The sequence below is a fragment of the Heteronotia binoei genome, chromosome 5 (genome assembly GCF_032191835.1).
Source record: "Heteronotia binoei isolate CCM8104 ecotype False Entrance Well chromosome 5, APGP_CSIRO_Hbin_v1, whole genome shotgun sequence".
In the NCBI taxonomy this organism is placed as follows: Eukaryota; Metazoa; Chordata; class Lepidosauria; order Squamata; family Gekkonidae; genus Heteronotia; species Heteronotia binoei.
In genome coordinates, this window is record NC_083227.1 from 168,520,277 (window position 1) to 168,540,205 (window position 19,929).

The 19,929-nt window shown below is 41.4% G+C and overlaps 1 protein-coding gene across 1 annotated transcript in view; it reads left to right on the top strand.

Moving 5' to 3' along the window:
* Window positions 1–19,929, top strand: part of PRR36 (proline rich 36) — a 36,181-nt gene that overhangs the window by 3,747 nt on the left and 12,505 nt on the right. The window contains exons 2-3 of the mRNA XM_060240698.1: window positions 18,379–18,852; window positions 19,409–19,463. Of these exons, the coding sequence (XP_060096681.1) occupies window positions 18,462–18,852; window positions 19,409–19,463 (446 nt within the window). The 5' untranslated portion in view covers window positions 18,379–18,461. The remainder of the gene's footprint in view (window positions 1–18,378; window positions 18,853–19,408; window positions 19,464–19,929) is intronic.

Consider the following 19,929-nt stretch of genomic DNA (forward strand, 5'->3'; position numbering starts at 1 on the left):
AGGCCACTTAATAAAATAGCTCTTCCTCCTGAGAACATTGAAACCATGAATTGTTGAATAATGTTGAGATAACATCTCTGAGCTGCTTTTGCCTTTTTGGGAACAGGGTAGGATCAGGTGGTGGACAAGGGAGCAGTGAGCAGTATAATTCCACTTTGAACAAATGGAAGGAATGCAGAAACAGTTTTACATAACATAGCTGGGGAGGCAGAGGGTTGTATCACAAGGGCTCCTGGGGGACTGTTGTGGGCTCAGCACACTGCCACCTATGCTTTGAAGCAAAGACTTAATTTTGGGGTGAGAAAAGTGCAGATGCTTCAAAATGTTTTTCTAAAAGGATACCCATGTTAGTCTTCTGCTGGCAAAATAGGCCTTGTGGCAGAAGCTTCGATGGCCAAAATTCCACTTTATTGTTGGGTGTGCTGAGCTATAAGCGACCAAATAAAACATTGCAGGCAAACTACTTGGGGGGAGCATTTAAGAGTATTAATACAGTGAGAGGGATGTGTGTGTGTTGAAGGTAGACAAGGAACTGCTCAGTAGGAATAAGGAGCCCTGCAAAATTGGTCATATTTTGCTATTGAGTATTCCATGTTGTGCTTGTAGCCAGAAATATTGCATAGAAGACTTTGAGTGCATTGAACTTGATGCTGGTTTATAACCTGTCAAATAAAATGGTTAGGGTTAGTCACCGTTATCTTGTGTAAGTGAATAAAATTAAGCATGCACTGAGTGGCCTCATAAGAGGTGTGGTCTACGCTTGTATCTGAATGAGGTGGTGGAGTACACAAGTAGCCATGTGCTGAAGTAATAGAATGGACTGGTTCAGTTTAAATAGCAGGTGAGGGATTATTTCTGAGATTTCCTATGTGAATCATTCTCTGGAAGTAGGAAACTTGGGGTAGCATGTGAAGGGCCAGCTACAAAATTTTCTCTTAAGTGTGCTATATTTCTTATTTGGAAGAGGTTGGTTTAATAGGAAATGTTACAAATGTGACAGCCTGCTTGTCTCCGACCACCTCAATTCTATTGCATGCATTGGCCAGACTCCTTTATGTGGAGGAATAGGTATGTATAAGGAGGGAAGTTTAAATGGAACTTGATGGTAGATCTCAAATGCCTAGAAGTGGCCTTAAGGGAGATGAGAGGAAAGGCAACACACAACTGCATTGTGTTGAGAGATATAAAGGAGGGAATAGCCTTCTACTCAATTAGTGGCCTGGAAAGGTTGTAGAATTTATTACACAGCTTTAAAGAGGAGTTATTAGTATACAGCGTGGTTTAACTTGGCCCCGTGAAATTTTTGCTGAACGTATTGAACAAAGTACTCTGTTCATCTAACCTCCAAATATAACTTTTGTTTTGTATCTGAGTTTCCTTTCTCAAATTGCTTTTGCAATACTTTCCAAGACAGAAGATTAATCAGATGGGCCACAAAGGTCCTTTGGAATGATTGAGTTACACTTCTAAAATGATTACTTGAGTAAGTTAAAACTGAGAGGAAGACCAGATCTACAAACCCTTCATTGCATTGTGTTCTCTCAGTTAAATTGGCTGAACGTGGTAAAATATATCCTTGCCTAATTTAAGGGAACAGATGATTTCTCACACAGGCTGTAATCAGGCTTGCTGTAAATTGGAACTGTTGATAGTTGTGACATCTGTCTGCTGAAGTGAAGCTTCTGTGTGATGGTTTCCAGGGGTTGTTTTGCCATTGTGTGCATAGAACAAAATTATGACTCGGCAAACTCCTTTTAAGCTTTGCAACAGTTAACTATGCAACAGTTTTCAGCAGTTGTGAAAAATTCTGTAAGGAGCATATCTCAAATGCTGGTTCATAGCAACTCTTGGCATTTCTAATTGTGGTATTTCTTGCATCCAACCAAGCTCTATCCAAGCTACAATATGGTGGTGGTATTCTTGTCCAGCTGTGATCAGGAAAGCAGATCAAAAATTGAAAAAGGATTTTAGTCTTCAGCTGGGTGGAGTGTGTTAACCTGAATGCATTAGGTGGTAAGGTTACTAGTATGTGACTTCCAAGGTGTATGATCCTTTGCTCAGAGCAAAAATCTTGGTCTAGCTAGCATAACCCAATCAATAGGGGAAAGGCTAGAGTTTTGAGTGGACCTTTCAATATTTTAGCCCTGGAGCCTGTGAGTAACTCTGAGCAATATATAAAGTGCCTATCCTTTAATACTGATAAATGACAACCAGCCCCTAAATAACTGGGATTAGTGAACAGCACTCTAAAGTTGACTTGAGTTCTGGCTGCACTTGGCAATCCCATTTTGAGAAGGCAGAATGTCCTGAATCTTTGTGTAAGCAAAGTGCATGGAGGCTTCCAGAGTCCTCTTAAGTCATTGACTTTTATTCTGAGTTGACCTACAGCAGCCTTTTATGCTTGTGCACTATAATAGGCATTGTACAAGTGGATTTGGCTAATCTGCTTCTGGGGAGAACCCTTACAATGATAAAGAAGACTAGAACCAGAATTGCCACACTTCTGCTTAGGTGTAAAAATGCCACTGGTTAGAAGTGAGAGCAATTTGACTAAAACTGGCTGTGCTAACTGCTTTGGGCACTCAAGCTGTAATCCATGGAAAGGGAGAGTAGCAACCGCCTATTCAGTCAACCCATGATTCAGTGCATGTATGTTGTACCTTCTTATCATCCCTCTTGATCACAGACTACATATCAACCATAAACTCATTACTGTGGATGCATTCACTTCTGAATCCAAATAAGTCAGTAACTGAATAGCTTCTGCTCTTCATCTTATACCATAAACCAGAGTTGTTGAACTAATTTGTTACAAGGGCGGGATCTGACATGTCACCTTGTTGGGTAAGGCCATGCATGCCATAAAATGTAACACGAGGTACCGGCGAGATAAACTTTATACAGGTGATTTCTCACTTAAAGCCTTTAATGCTAAAATTGGAGCTCAACTATTGTATGGGGTACCTCTCTGGATCGATGCAATTGACAATTCAGTTGAATGAGTACACTCTGACTTCTTGCGAAAGATCATGGAGTACCTATGTGTGTTCCATATGCTGCTTTATGTTTGGAGTGCGCTCAGGATTTGCTGGCTACTAAGGCATGAATTCCCACCATTAAATTTCGGTCATGACTCCTCTTCAACTCTGACCCTCTTAGCTGTATATATCAGCTACTATCTGAATCTGTCAATTCTAGATGGATCCAAATGGGCAGCTGTGTTGGTCTGAAGCAATAGAACAAAGCAGTAGACAAATTGCACCTTTAATACCAATTAAGTTTTATTCAAAATATAAGCTTTTGTATGCTCTAAGCCAGTGGCCCCCAACCTTTTTTGTCCCAGGGACCGGCCCCAGACCCGGCGACCGCCCCCCTGTGGCGCCTCCTCGGCCTGGGGGAAAGCCGACAGGAGATGAAATGTCTCTGGTTCAGGAGGACTCATCTCAAAGAGATGAAGGGTTAGCTGTTACTTTTCTACCGGATAACGAATCAGAGTTGTCCACTGAGATGGTGGCAAACAGTATGGAATGTCTGCCAAAGTCTCAAGGCGGCAGGAGGAAGGTTGCAGGCCTAGCTTGCCTGGGAAATTAATAGGAAGCAGAGAGTGAGTATAAATGGGTAGTCTTCGCAGTGGAGGACGGTAAGCAGTGGGGTGACTCAGTACTGGGTCCCATGCTCTTTAACTTGTTCATAAATGATTTGGAGTTCGGAGTAAGCAGTGAAGTGGCCAAGTTTGCAGATGACACTAAATTGTTCAGGGTGGTGAGAACCAGAGAGGATTGTGAGGCATTCCAAAGGGATCTGTTGAGGCTAGGTGAGTGGGCGTCAACGTGGCAGATGAGGTTCAGTATGGCCAAGTGCAAAGTAATGCACATTGGGGCCAAGAATCCCAGCTACAAATACAAGTTGATGGGGTATGAACTGGCAGAGACTGACCAAGAGAGATCTTGGGGTCGTGGTAGATAACTCACTGAAAATGTCAAGACAGTGTGCGATTGCAATAAAAAAGGCCAACGCCATGCTGGGAATTATTAGGAAGGGAATTGAAAACAAATCAGCCAGTGTCATAATGTTCCTGTATGGATCGATGGTGCGGTCTCATTTGGAATACTGTGTGCAATTCTGGTCACCGCACCTCAAAAAGGATATTATAGCATTGGAAAAAGTCCGGAAAAGGGCAACTAGAATGATTAAAGGGTTGGAGCACTTTCCCTATGAAGAAAGGTTAAAACGCTTGGGGCTCTTTAGCTTGGAGAAATGTCGACTGCGGGGTGACATGATAGTTCTGGGGAGGTATTTGTTCCAAGTTTCATAATAATTTGTAATTCAGCAATTTCTCTCTCCATTCTGTTCTTGAAGTTCCTTTGTAGTAAAACAGCTACTTTGAGGTCACCCATTGAATGCTCAGGAAGGTTAAAGTGTTCTCCGACTGGTTTCTCAGTTCTGTAATTCCTGATGTCAGATTTGTGTCCATTTATCCTTTGGCGGAGGGTTTGTCCTGTTTGCCCTATGTAGAGAACTGAAGGGCATTGTTGGCATTTAATGGCATATAATGTTGGAAGATGAACAAGTGAATGAGCCTGAGATGGTGTAGTTAATGTTGTTGGGCCCAGTGACCCCAGCAGGGGGTGGGAGAGGTTAGCCTGGAAGGTGCTTCATGGCACCTTCCCTGGCCTTAAGGTGGTATAAACGGGGGACGGCGAGGCTGCACGGGGGGGTGGGCGGCAGGTGGCTGCACGACCCACTTGAGAACAGGCCATGGACCAGTCCGCGGCCCGGGGGTTGGGGACACCTGCTCTAAGCAGACTTCATCAGACAAAATTGGAATGGCAATCTGTAAATATGAGTTTGGGGCTTTTAAAAAATCAAATCTAGTCTGTTGGGTTAGAAACTCTCTATACCCTTTTCAACAGAACCTGCTCTCCCTTAATTTTAGGGATAGTTCCGAATCCAAGCTTCCCAGCTGCATACCTCTATCAACTCTTAGCTTCAAACTTGCACAGAGCCTTCTCCTTGGCCAGATTTAACCTTCTTCCCTCAGCCATTTTATCTGGCAGATTCCAAGGATTCCTTATTCTAGCAGGTGCTGTCCTTGTACGAAGGACTGCGTTGAAACTGTCTTGCATGTTTTTCAGTGCCCTTTTTATCTAGCGTCCCGTTGTGATTTTTTATATCCCATATTAGCCCCCACTGATGATTTTAAGGTTCTTTTCTTGCTTAATAACCTGGATATTGAAATAAGATGGGTCTGGCTGATCCAGAGAAGGTGCAGTTTCTTTTGAAGGATGTTACTCCCGACATAACCGTGAATACTGCCTTATTCCTGTACTGGGCCAAAAAGACTCGTCAAGACAAGGAACAGTTGTTTCATTTAACTGTGATTTTATGTAATTGTGCTCTAATCCTGAGGTTCAGTATTTTAACCTATTCTGTTTCTCAACCCATTGTTCTCCTTAACCTGTTTTTATATGCCATTAAAGGTTGATTGATTGATTGATTGAAATAACTGAAATAGTAGCAAAGTTTCTTCATAGTGTTATGGTTAAACACCCTAATAAGTAATACTATGTATTAGGCTTTATTATGCTCTTACTTCTGTTTTTATCTTGTACTTCTAATCTTACTTTGCATGGACTCTGTATTCTCCTAATTTTTAATTTGGTCGACCTTCTATTGGATATGTCTATACATGCCAGTAAAAGTTGTCTGATGATGATTTCAGATGTTGAATGGCAACAGCAGGCTTGATCGAATAAGGTGTGATATGCAGAGGGGTAGTAGGGGTGGAGATACCAACGTTGGTAATGAGACAGGTCCCCCCAGTTCCATCCAGGAGGATTCAGTCCAGGAGGATGCAAAGAATAAATGGGCATAAGTCTGACATTAGAAACAACAGCATTTAGTTGCTGACCTAAAAGTAACAGTGCTCTTACAAAGAAATTTCAAGATTAGAAAGTGAGACTGCTGAATTACAATTAATAATGACACTCAAGACAATGCATCCTCCAGGGCTGAATCGAGACCTAGTTTTCCTGTCTCGTTACCAATGTGAGCTATTTATCAGTTGGCATCTGAAATCACTCCAGTCTCCAAGATATAAGGACCAATCCAAGCATTTTAATTTCTTTTTTCTTTTTTTAAAACAATTTTATTTGTAACATATGGAAACAATCTCTATTTCTTGCATCATTAGTAACTTTTTAAATCTATCCCATATATTACTTTCTAACCACCCCTCTCCCCGTTACTTGACCCCCACCGGTGTTATTTACTTAAAATACTAATATTTAAAGGTACCCTTAACTAATAAAGATTAATATTCTTCTTCCTTCTAAGACTTAATCATTATCAAATTGTCCAATGTCCTTTTATTTTCCACTCTTTTACTACATATCTTCTAAACTTTTTCCAGTCCATCTTAAAAACTTCTAAGTCATAGTCTCTTAAAGTTCTTGTTAATTTGTCCATTTCACTCCATGTCATAACTTTTGCAATCCAATCCCATTTCTCTGGTATTTTTCTTGCTTCCATAACTGCGCAAGCAGTGTCCTAGCAGCCGAAAGCAAGTACCAAATTATAGTTCTACTCTTCAGCAGTTTTCAATTCTATTTTGCCACTTTGTATTTTTAATAATTTTCTTCACCCGTCTCAGCTGTTATTTTTATTACTTTTGTTGGCACTATCCATAACGGCTTTCTCTCATCCCCATATTTCTTATATTTCATCCACATATTTAACAAATTGTTTCTTATATAATGGTGAGGAAAAACCCCATCCATCTTCCTTTTTCCATAATACATATAAGTGTGCCAGCCAAATTTATTTCCATGACCTTCCAACGCTGAGTTTTTTGTTTAACAGTATCACCCATTCTTTTATCCGCACTAAACAAATTGCTTCATGATATAATTTTAAATCTGATAATTGGAATCCTCCTCTCTATTTTGTATTTGTTAAAATTTTCATTTTAATCCTTGGTTTCTTCCCAGCCCACACAAACTCTGAGATTTTTCTTTGCCATCTATTAAGTTGTTTACTATATTTCACAATCGGAATAGTTTGAAACAAATACATTATTCTTGGCAGAATATTCATTTTAATTGCAGCTATTCTGCCCAGCAATGACAAATTAAGTTTATTCCATTTTATCATATCTTCATCCATTTTGCGCCATAGCTTCTCATAATTATTTTTAAACAAATCAATATTCATTGTTATCTCCACACCCAGATATTTTAGCTTACAGGTAACTTCACATCCTGTTAGCTTCTGCAGTTCCTTTTGTTTATTTACTTGCATATTTTTACATAAAAGTTTTGATTTTTCTTTATTAATATAAAGTCCCACCAATTCTCCATATTCTTGTATTTTAACTGACAACAAAGGTGTTACTTGTATAGGATTTTCATTTATAAACATTATATCATCTGCAAATGTTCGATATTTATAAATAAATCCTTTTACTTTTAATCCTTCTATTTCTTTGTCATCTTGTATTTGCATCAGTAAGATTTCAAGAGTCATTATGAACAACAATGGGGAAAGCGGGCAGCCTTGTTTTGTACCTTTGCTAATTATAATATCTTCTGTAAGATCTGCATTTATACATAACCTTGCACGTTGTTCAGTATATATTGCCTTTATCATTCTTATAAAGTTTTCCCCCAACTCCATTTTCTCCATTACTGCAAACATAAAGTCCCAGTTTAAATTATCAAATACTTTCTCTGCATCCGCAAAGATCTTTTCTGGGTGTCCGCAACTTCCTTTTCTGGATGTCTTTCATAATATTCTACAATATTTACAGCAGTTCTAATATTGTCTCTTATTTGCCTTTTGGGAAGAAACCCTGCTTGATCCTCCTTTATAAAATTTATCAAATATTGTTTAAGCCGTTCTGCCAATATTCTTGTATATATTTTATAATCATTATTTAATAGTGAAATTGGTCTATAATTTTTTACATTCGTGATGTCTCTATCTTCTTTTGGAATCAACGAAATTACAGCTTCCTTCCATGTATTTGGTATATTCCCTTTTATTCTTATGTTCATCAATTTCTGAAGTTTCGGTATTAATTTCACTTTAAAGGTTTTTAAAAATTTAGCTGTATATCCATCTGGTCCAGGTGTCTTTCCAATTTTCATTGCATTAATCGCTGCTTCAATTTCTATTTTTTTCAATTGGATAATTCAAAACTTTTTTCATATTTTCTTTTAAGGGTGCTATTTTAATATTTTGTAAATACGCTTTCATCTTTTCTTTCTTTATTTTAACACCCTTAAATAATTTAGCATAGTATTTAAAAATTCTCTTTTTATTCCTTCTTGATCTACCATCTCTCTTCCATCAGCCACAATTTTATTAATGATTTTGCTTTCTCTCTTTTTTTTCAATTGCCAGGCCAAATATTTTCCAGGTTTATTTGCTCCCTCAAAAGATTTCTGCTGTAATCTTTTCAAATTCCATTCCAGTTCCTTATTTAACAAATGTCTCATTTGTGTTTGTAATACTGTGATCTCCCTCATAATTTTCTTTTTCCCTGGCTTTTTTCTCAGTTCCCCTTCTTTTTTCCTTATTTCATTTTGAATGTCCAGCATCTGTTTTTCTTTATCCATCTTATCTTTATTATTCAATGTAATCAATATTCCTCTCATTACCGCTTTATAAGCATCCCACACTGTCTGAAATTCTATATCTTCTTTATCATTTATTTGGAAGAAAGCTTTAGTTTCATTTTCTAGGGACGTCACTATTTCCTTATTCTGTAGTAAATCTTCATTTAGTCTCCATCTTCTCGACTTTTTAGACAATTTTGTAATCCACATTATTGGGTTATGATCAGCTCCTATTTTAGGTAAAATCTCTATTTTCTTTGTTATAAGGCCTAAATCCTTAGTGCCCCACAACATGTCAATTCTGGAAAAAGTATTATGTCTTGCTGAAAAAAATGTATAGTCCCGTACTTCAGGGTTAAATTTTCTCCATATATCTTCCAAGTTTTCTTGTTTAACCAATTCAAAGAAGGACTTTGGCAATTTTCCTTTATTATTTTTTTTTCCACAGACCTATCCAGTCTATTCGGAACTGTTCCATTAAAGTCCCCCATTATCAAAACTTGATCATATGTCACTTCATCAAATTGCTGTATAATGTCTTTAAAAAAAACATCCTTTGCTCCATTTGGTGCATACAGTCCCAATAACAACTTTTTTTGCGTTTAATATTATTTCTAACGTTACAAATCTTCCATTTTTGTCTTTAAACACAATTTCGGATCCAATTCTTGTTAAATATAAAAAATCACTCCCCTTTTCTTCTTTTCTTCTGAATGAAATTCTAGTCCCGATTGTTTATTCCATAAAAATTTGTAATCCTTTTGTTTGATATGTACTTCTTGTAGGCAAACTATATTACAATTTTGCTTTTTAATCCAATGAAACGTTGCCTTTCTTTTTTGTGGTGAATTTAGTCTATTTACATTCCAAGATAACAATTTGTAATCCATCATGGTGCAAATTCTTTGTTCTTTATAGAATCTACTCAGTTCCTGTGTGTTTGTAATTGTAATCCTTTTTCCTTGAAGTTCAAAGCTCAAACCTTCAGGTATTATCCATCTATACCTCATTTCATTGTCCCGTAATTTTTCTGTCAATTTCTTATATGCTCTTCTGTCATTTATCACTTGTCTTGGCAACTCCTTCATAATTCTTACTCTGCTGCCTCCCACTATCAATGTTTTTTTCCAAGTTTTTATTCATGATTTTTCCCACCATTTCTTTTGTCATATATCTTATGACTACATCTCTTGGTAGATTATTTTTTTTTTTTGCATGAAGTGAGGTCACTCTATACATATAGTCATACATATTTCTAGTCCCTTCAGGATCTTCCTCCAGAAATTCTGCAATTATTTTTATTATATATTCTTTCAAGTCAGTTTCTTCATCTTCAGGTACTCTTCTCAGATGTATCTGGGTCTCCGTCAATTTACAGTCATGAATTGCCACTTTTTCTTGTATTTTTAACAAGGTGGAATCATGTACTTTCACTCTCCCTTCCACCTCCTGCACTTTCTTTGATGTTAACACAGTCTCATTCCTGAGATCTTCTATATTTTTTTTTTAGCTCTTCAATATCTTTTCTGATTTCTTTTTTGGAAGCAGTTACCATCTCCTTCAACCCTTTCATTATCCTGGCTTCCATTGCCTCTAATTAGTCCTGCATTTTCTCCAGTGAAGCAGTCTTTGCATGGGTTTGCTTGTGGTCTGACATGTGAAAACACTGAAAAAGTTTTTATTTTTCCCAAAATGGCGGTCACGACTTTCTGCCTCACTTTAAATTTTTTTTCTTTTTTCCTCTAAGGACTTCTGAAACAGTTAACAATAATATCCAATAGCATTTACCTTATAATCTTCACCTCTGTCGGCTCCACCAATTTTTAATGTCCCGAACACTTTAAAAGTTTTATTTAAACTTTAGCCTCCTAGCAATGGCTGCCGATGTTTTCCTATGATATTATAGTCCTAAAGTAGGCTGGCTGCTTCGATGATTTCCCTTTTCCATACAATACTTCCTGCTTTACTTGCCACCAAATCCTGTTTTTACTGGTAGAGAGATCTCACGATACTTGACGTATTTCCTGTATTGACTGTGAGAGCTGCAATTCTATGATGGGACTTTTTCTTAAAAACCACAAGTAGACCAAACAATAAATTCCTTTCCACTTTTTAGCACTGTCCTTTAAATTTACAAAGTCCAAATTTCGCCCCTTATCCCCTTTTTCTTCCAAACTTTTTAGATTTCAGTTTCCCACCTTCTGATTTTATTTTGTTTAACTTTAATTAGTCCCGGAATGAAAGATAGCGATCAGTACCTTTTCTGTAGTTATCCAGATCAACACTGGTCTTGTGTAGCTTTAGATGTTTAGTAGTATCAAAGAAGGTTAGGATCCTGTCGAGCTTATGTCAAATAAATGACTCTGGAAACTTCTGCAGATGATGAAAATGCAACTCTTCTCTGGAGACCCCTCAAAGGAGCCCCCCCCGGGACTCCCTTTTAGCCAAGGTAAATATCTTCAAAGTTTCCTGTGCATATCTTGGACTGATCTCTGTCTGAGAAAAGTAGGCAATAGGCATTAGATTGCCTTCCACTACCCCGAACAGAAGTTCCAGCTTGCTCCCCTTCTGAGAAGCAGTTTAGCTCGGCATTTTCCAACCCCGGAAGTTGTCTTTTTGAAATCAGTGTCTTTTTGAAAAAAAGTCGAGATAAAAACAGAGAAATCCAATCTTTTTTTAAAACAACTTTTCAGAATAAGCCAAAATTTCCTCAATGTATATTGTGCTTGCCAGAAGAATCCACCCTCCCTCCCTCCAAAGAAAATTGTGCTTGCACACAAAAGCTTATACCTGGAACAGGGATAGCCAAAACTGCTTTAATGTAAAATCCACATAGAATAAATGTCAGATGTTTGAGAGTTGCAAGACATGACCATTATATGTTTGAGAGCAGGAAGGAAGGAAAATAGATTGGGGGGGAGGGAGAGGTGGAAGGAAAGTAACTTTAAATGCATTCTCCAAGCTGCTGTCTGGCTTGGCTTGGAGAAGTGATTTAAAGAGAGAAATGCCTTCTCCAAGCTGACTGACAGGGCAGTGGGGACTTTGAGAGCCCCACAATATGTATGAAAAAGCTACATGTGGCTCCCAGGCCACGCTTGACCTGGAATAAAACATTGTTGGTTTTAAAGCTGCCATGGGACTTTGTTTTCATTCTCTGCCTCTTTCTTTCCTCCCCAAAAGAAGAGGAGCAGCCCTGGAGAAGGAGCTGGATTTGAGCCCTGCGCTGGCTGAATCCATCTTACGGGCTGCATGTTTGACACGTCCCCTACAAAACTCTCACACTTCTTTGCACAATTTTAAGTCTTCTCACCACTTAGGTTTCATTTTTTAAAAAATTAATGATCAACCAATCTTGCAAAATCCAAAGATAGCTTTTTAGATGGAAGATTCTTAGACAGTATGGTAATATGAAACTCAGTTTTGAGGTGTAGCATTGTCTGTATAATGTTGACTTCAGACTAGATGATCGTGAACATCATCTTTGTAGTCTCTTAAAATGCCACCTAGTTCTAGTAGGAGTTGGTAATTGGTGGCCTGTGGTCTGTCATCTTGGAATTCTTCTTGCAGGAATTTCAGTTTCACCTGTCCCAGTAGGTCTTCATCTTAGAAGACAGACGGGAAGCAAAATGAAGCAGAACTTGAGAGCAAAATAAATATTTCTTCTCCCTCTGAGGCATAGGACATCTTGTGGGTGGTCCTTCTTGTAGGGAGGCAGGACTAAAATTTCAGCTTCCTGTTCCAGATGAGAGTCACCCTCAAGTTTGTTTGTTTCCTGTCTCAGTAGGGAGAGCATCTCAGTTAGGCTTTGCCAAATCTCCTTGCCTTGCTATATCTTTTATTCAATCTTCTCTCTCTTTTTATCTTCCCTCACCTTTCTACTTGTGTTTTCTTCCGTCCTTAAGAATCCCCTCCCTGCTCATCTTGCATTATTCTTTTCCCCCTCTGCCCATTTCTGGAGCCTTTGATCTACAAATGGCCATTCTCTTTACTCCCCTACTGAGACAAAATAGCCCTGGGGTAGATCAAAGCTACACTGCAGCTGACTTAGAATTCAGCACAACGCTGACGAATTCCTCTCTTGAGGACAACCAGGAGCCCTTGGAAAATAGCAGAGCCGGCAAGACCCACTTGCGGTTTGCTTCGGCCTCCCCACTGATGCCGCAGTATTGCAGCTGTAATAAAAAGCTCACCAAAACTTCCCACGGCTTGAATGCCGAAGCGGGCTCAAGCGGTGTGGCTAACAGTTCTTCTCAGAGCTCAATGGAGCGTCCTGGAGAGGGTGAAGCTGGCGAAATAGTGGGCGTTACCTCTGACTGCCTTAATCCAAGCATGAGACCGTTCTGCCTACTCCTGAGTAGGCCTGCTTGGGAATTTACAAGGAGATAATCAAGGGGGCTTAGTACCTGTGCTGCTCCCAAATAAGTTCTTTGCAGTCCTTAAGGAACAATTAAGGGAGGAAATGTTTGACTTCTGTAAGAAAACGAGGGGAAAGACGTAGGTCCCCATCCTCTTCCTCCTTTCCCCTCCCCCTCCCGCACCTTGCAGGAGACCAACTGGCCATAACCCTGGCTCCTGGCCCACTAAGGCTGCACAAAAATAGGCAAACCTAGATCAAGACGGTGGGGATCAGTCCCCTGAGAGAGGCAGTGACCATTCTGACCAGCTTGGTGACAGGGAGGAGGGGGAATTTTCATCAGATGCTGAGGAAGCTGATAGTCAAGTGCTAGAACCCTCACATCGTTTCTTTAATGCAGAGGACTATCAGTACTTTCTAGCCAGAACTCTGGCAGTCTTAGATTTGGATGATGACCCAGATACTGAGGAGGACAAAGAGGATAAGAATAGAGTCAAACACAAGGACAGGGAGTTCTTCCCCAAGCACACTGCATCTGAGAGAACTTACCCATTCCCAGCCTACTTTGAGAAGCAAATGAGGGCTGAGTGGAAAAAACCCTTCTGCTAATAAGCAATATCCTGGTTTCTTAAAAAAGCTTTACCATTTGTGTTCTTTCACAAATGAGTTCTTACAGGTACCAAAGGTTGACACCCCAGTGGTGGCTCTGCAGAGCTATGGTCTGGTGTCGGAAGACGGCACTCTAAAAAAAACCCTTGGACAGAAAAGCTGAATTTGCTCCAAGCAGAGCACATGAAGCTTCATCCATGATTCTCAAGGCTGCAGCTATAAGGATCCATGATTGCCAGAGCCTCCATTGTGTGTGTATAAGAAAGTCGATTAAAATGCTACCAGATGGAAACTTGCACAATAGAAGGAGCAAACAGACTGGTAAAAGCCATATCCTTCCTCACTGATTCGACCTTGGAGTCCCTAGTCTTTGCCTCCAGAGCAATCTTCTCCACGGCAGTTGCTAGGTGCACTCCCTGGCTACAGGCTTGGATGGCAGATATCAGATCCAAAAACATAGTGATGGTATATCCATTTCAAGGTGGGCACCTCTTTGGTGATCACCTAGAAAAAAAATTTAGTGGAGACCAGGGATAAGAAGGCGATGCTGAGATTCATCAGACGCCAAGGCGGCTGTCCAGCCTATTCTAATTCCTTTCGTACCCAACATACTCTACCCAAGTTCAGACAGGAATCAAAAAGAGGCGCACGGTCCTCTTCCAAGCAACCATTTTGAAGACCCCCCCTTTGCTAATAGATTCGACAAACCAGGCAAACAGCTGGACAGATCCAACAGAGACCAAGAGGACAAAGCATGTCTATGCTTCCTACCCCATTGGAGCTCGTCTTCTGCATTTCCAGACCAGCTGGTAGAAGACACAAATAGACAAGTGGTGCAAAGAAGTAATATCCGACAGCTACAAGATCGAATTCACCAATTTCCCCCTCAACATTTTGTTTGTTCCCCAGACCACCGTAACCCACAAAAGAGACTTCACGCTCTACAGGCCATCCAACACCTACTGACAATACAAGTGACTGAAAGAATTCCACCAGAGGATCAGTAAGCAGGGGTCTACTCTATTTTTTTCAGTCCCAAAGAGATCAGGAGACTGACGGGCTGTCTTGGACTTAAAGGACTTAAACAAATTCATCTCACCCAAGACCTCAGAATGGAGACCCTGGGAGTCCTTACAGCCCTAGGAGTCCCTAACATCGATTGACTTGGTGGAAGCCTATCTACACATCCCAGTTTTTGCAGGTCACAGGAAAGTCCTCAGGTTTTACTATGGCGGAATGCACTGCCAATTTCAAGCATTACCTCAAGCATCAGGGTCTTCAGAAAGGTATTAGTCAACTCAGTAACACTTCTCAGGGAACAAGGCATTCATGTGCATCCGTATTTAGATGGCATTCTCATTCGGGCCCCATCGATCAACAGAGCTCAGCGGGACATCAATCAAACTATTTTAATGCCTGAAGGAATTCGGTTTTCGGCTCAACCTACCAAAGAGCTCCCTATCTCCATCACAATGTCTAGAACATCTAGGAGTAGTCATAGACATTGCATCAGCCTGTCTCTTCCTCCCTCAGAGGAAAGCCCAGGAGATCAGAGACACAGCAACAGCAGTCATCAAGAACAAGCGATCTACTCTTATGTCTCTGGCTACACTCTCAATATAGATGCAGTCCAATGGGGAAGATTCCACGCCAGACAGTTCCAGAGTTTCCTTCGGCCATACCAACATCATATCTCCAAAAAACTTGACATGCCCCTCAGAGTTCCATTGAAGGTGAAGATGCGTCTGAGATGGTGGACCAAACTACAAAACTTGATGTACTTCTGGACTCCAGAATGGCAACAAATTTATACGGATGCCAGTCTCTCCGGTTGGGGAGTGACCTACCAACAGATCCCAGTCCAGGGAACCTGGTCCAGCTAGGAATCAAAGCTCCCAATAAAGGTACTCAAGTTCAGGGCAATTGGATTGGCCTTACTTCATTTCATGCCACTTCTACGCTGCAAGCGTGTCTTAATTCACACAATGTGGTAGCCAAGACATATATCAACAAACAAAGTGGCTCCAGGTCCCAAGCACTACACAAGGAAGCCTGCAAATTGTTCACATGGTCCCAATTTCACATCCTATCCATCAGGGCAGAATGTGTCCAAGGAGTCCTCCACATTCAGGCAGACTGGTTGAGTCGCCGGCAAATCAGACAAGGAGAGTGGGCACTCAGTCACAAGTCCTTTAAGGAAATCACTGTCCATTACAAACTGACTCGCTTCTACACGCATTATTACCACCCACAAGTGGAAGCCACAGATGCACTGAAAGCCCCTTGGCTGAAGGAGTTACTCTTTGCTTTTCCTCTGATACCACTTCTTCCAAGGCTCATTTGGAGGATATGAGATCTCAAAGCAGAGGTAATAGTGGTGGCTCCTAACTGGCATTAGAGACCTCGGCTGGCAGACCTGCAGGAACTAGCCATTCAAAAGCCACTAACTCTACCGTGATGAAGGACATGCTGCACCAGGGTCCAATTCTACCCAAACCAGAGTGGTACCGATCGACCACTTGGAGGTTGAAGGGCAGAGATTTCTATGTCTAGGCTACTCAGATCAGGTCACCAATACTGGTTTAGCTGCCAGAAGAGGGTCCACTCAAAGGATATACAAGTGCACATGGAAGTGTTTGCCTGGTGGTGTTGTCAGAAGCAAATTGACTCTCTTCACCCACCAGTCAAAGCTGTACTCAGGGGTTTTTTTTGCAAGACGGTCTGTCCACTGGTCTCAAAGCCTCTACACTACACAGGTAGAACAGCTCTAGCTTGCTCTACCAAAGGTTCAGAGAGTCTCTATATCAATGCATCCTCATGCTCTGCGCTTCCTGAGAGGTGCAACTCTTCCCCAGCCACCACAGCAACACCAATTTCCCACCTGGAACCTTAACACAGACCTCAGGCCTTAACAAAACCTCCTTTCGAACCCGTTAAGGAAATACCATTATCATTCCTCTGAATAAAGGTCCTATTTCTGATTGCCATCACCTCTGCCAGGAGGGTTCCAGAACTCTTAGCGCTCTCAAAGGATCTGAGTTTCTGTATATTTCACCGGCAAGGTTGTATTATGCACTGACCCTACTTTCTGCCATAAGGTAGACACATCTTTCCACAGATCACAAGAGATCTGCCTATGTTCTTTCTGCCCTCGTCCGGTACACCCAAAGGAAAAGGTGTGGCATACACTAGATGTAAGGAGGCCTGTGAAGTGCTATATCCTAAGGATGGAGGCGTTGCAAGCCGTGGATGCCCTCTTCATCAATCTTTCATTCCCGCATGTAGGAAAAAAGATGTCTACAGCAGCCATAAGTAAGACCATTCATTTATGCATACAAAAGCCAATGCCTCCCAGTTCCTCCAGGCATAACTGCTCACTCAGTATGAAGTGCAGCCACTAATGCTGCCATGGCAAACAGGGTGTCAGTGGAGAACGTCTGCAGGGTGGCAACATGGTCCTCCATATCACCCTTCATACGTCATCACAAGACCAATGCATATGTGTCAGCAGACACAGTCTTTCGGCGCAAAGTGCTGCAATATGCTTTGGAGGACTGAGATGGCAGAGACTCCCCCCCCCCTCAATCTGGGGACACTGCTTTAGGATGTCCCACAAGATGTCCTCTACCTCAGAGAGAGAACGACCACTGGATACTCACCGTGAGGGGTCCTTCTCTTCTGAGGACAAGAGGACATCTTGGCCCTCCCAGCACACCGTCAGTGGTCTCCAAAAAAGCTTACAGAATCAAACTCAATTAAAAAGGGGGGGGGAGACAGAAGAAAAGAAAAGGAAAAAAACTTAAAGTTTAAAAAAGTTGGGGGCAGTTGCTAACCCATCTTTCCTCAGTTTATTCCTTACTTACATTCTGTTTGTTTTTTATCTCTTGTTCTGGGTGTTATTTTACTGTGTTACTGTTAAGTTATTTCCTCCAGTGTCCTCAGACTCTACTGCTGTCAGGAGTTAGCGAACTGACTTGAGGGTGACTCCCATCTGGAACAGGAAGTTAAAATTTTAGTCCTGCCTTCCTACAAGAGGGATGGGAAATCGCCCACAAGATGTCCTTTTGTCCTCAGAGGAGAAGGAGCCTTCATGGTGAGTATCCAGTGGTTGTTTTGCTGGTGAAATAGCACTTGGGTGTGGCGCGTAGGCTGGGTTATTAATTTTCCCTCCCCTGTCCCATTCAAAGTTGCCTCCTCCAGTTCATTGTTCTGGACAACAAACCAGGTGAACACTTACTGGTATGAGCTGAATGAAATTAGGCCATGTCGTGAAGGTAGGCTCCCCCAGTCCCGGTTCTAGCGAACATAGGAAATTGCCTTTACTCCCTTTCAGCTAAGGTGGATTCTGAATGTTGAGTTTGACATGGTCAAAAGCCAGTAAGAGTCTCAACCAAAGCAGATGTAGCTGTGAGCCTAGGTTTTTCTAGAGGATGAATGTAGGGTGTGTCCCCCCCACTTTGCTATCTGTTGGATTTCTGTGGGGACCTCCAGTCCATGTAAATCCACCTTTGACAATCTTGACTGTCAACTGAGAATGGTTCCATGTGAGCGGATGAGTAGTTCCGCCTCTTTTTTTACCCAGTTTTGTTGCTGCCAAAAGCACTTTGGGATTTCACTGTGGATGCATTTCCTTTACACCCAAAGCTTCTAGATTCATTCCACTGCATCCTTGGATTTTGCATATCTTTATATTGCTTGTGTCACAACATCTGGTAATTCCTACAATGTCTCTTGTTGGGCTTCCCTAAAAAGTAGTGGTGATATCATGGTGGTCTTTCTCTCGTCTTTTCTTTCCAGGTCGAAGGTAAAGCAGAGGGCTGTAACCTGTTTGCTGGGTCAAAGAGATACAGACAACCTGCCCAGGGCTTGTGGGTGTGAAAATGGATGGTGGAGCAGCTGCTGATGGGAACTCTGCTCCATGGGAGAATGGTATGACAGCCACCAGTGAAGTGGCACCAGCTGCCTGTCTGCCTGCAGGGAAACAAAAATCTGGCAAGACCACTCAGCCAGCAGCTGTCGCATCTCGCCCTCCCGTAGTTCCTTGTGGTGCTTCCAAGACACTCAACAATGGCCCAGCTAAGAAGCCTAACGTCTCTCAGACCAACCCCTTGATGCCCAAAAACAGTGGTGTTGGCAACACGTCTGGGAGAGCAGCAGTGAAAAAGGCAGTGGGGGAGAAACCCAGCGGGGTGAAGGCTTCAGAAAAGCTGGTCCAGAGCAAGGAGATGCAACAAAAACCTGCAAAATGGGCATCGCAGCCTGCAGTGCCTGGTATGTTCTTGCTGACCTCCCCCCACTCCTTAGAAGCATGTTCGTAATGCTAGGCTAATGTGCTGAAGGGTTTCCTGGGGCCTGTTTCTTGGTCCCACATCACGTGCTCTGTTGAAAGAAGGCAAACATCAAGGTGAGTTCTTTCCAAGCCATTGCTTAGATAGCAAACAGTCTCCCATAAGCTTCTAAGTATGGTGCCTTGCATGGAAGGTGGTCTTTTGCTGGGAAGGACATAGAGCTCCGCAGGTAATTGATTTAATTAAAAATCTGAGCCATTAGTCTTGCGTGGTTTCTATCTAGGTTTCAGAAATATCACCAGCTGCTGCCAAAATTCTGTGCTTGCGTGGTGGTGCTGCTCTGTGTCTCTAGCAAGCATCATATTCTCAAATCTCCAAGAAAGGATTCTGGCTGCCTTATCTAGTTCTAGCTGCTGCCACTAGATAGTGTTTCTGTTCTGGCCTGCAGCCTTATGTGGTGAGAGGTTTGATGGTTTGCTCAGTGTTTTTGATAATAACGTTGACTAAGCTGAACCTTTTTTTGTTGTTCTTTACACTAGCCCTAAAGTCGACGGCCACAAAGCCCAAGAGACCTGAACAGCCTAAGCCCACCAGGTATGATGTTAGGTGCTGGTTGCTTATCTTATACAGCTCCCGGGTCAGCAGCCAATTGACAAGCCAAAGCATGTCAGGTTTCACAGGAAGAGATCGACAAAAGCGAAACTGTTTGTGTAACTGAAAATGTACAATTTAACATTAATTGACATGTTGACTAATAATCCATAAAGTTTCTACAACCCAAACACTGGTTGTTGTGAGTCCTTTTATTAGGAAGTTGCCCGCAAGAGGTCTCACAATAAATATACACAAGAGCACCCTTAATTATTGCTTTCGTGCACCAGCAAAAACCTGCACATGGTTTGCACTTGAATTACTGGTTACTTCACCTCTATCATCTCCATTTGTGTAAAGGATCTCTAAGAAGTCCTTTAGTCCCACAAAAAACTTTGTCTGCTGTTCCTCTTACATATTGATTAGTTATTTTAGTATCCCACCTACCTCTTCTGTATAACAATTTTGC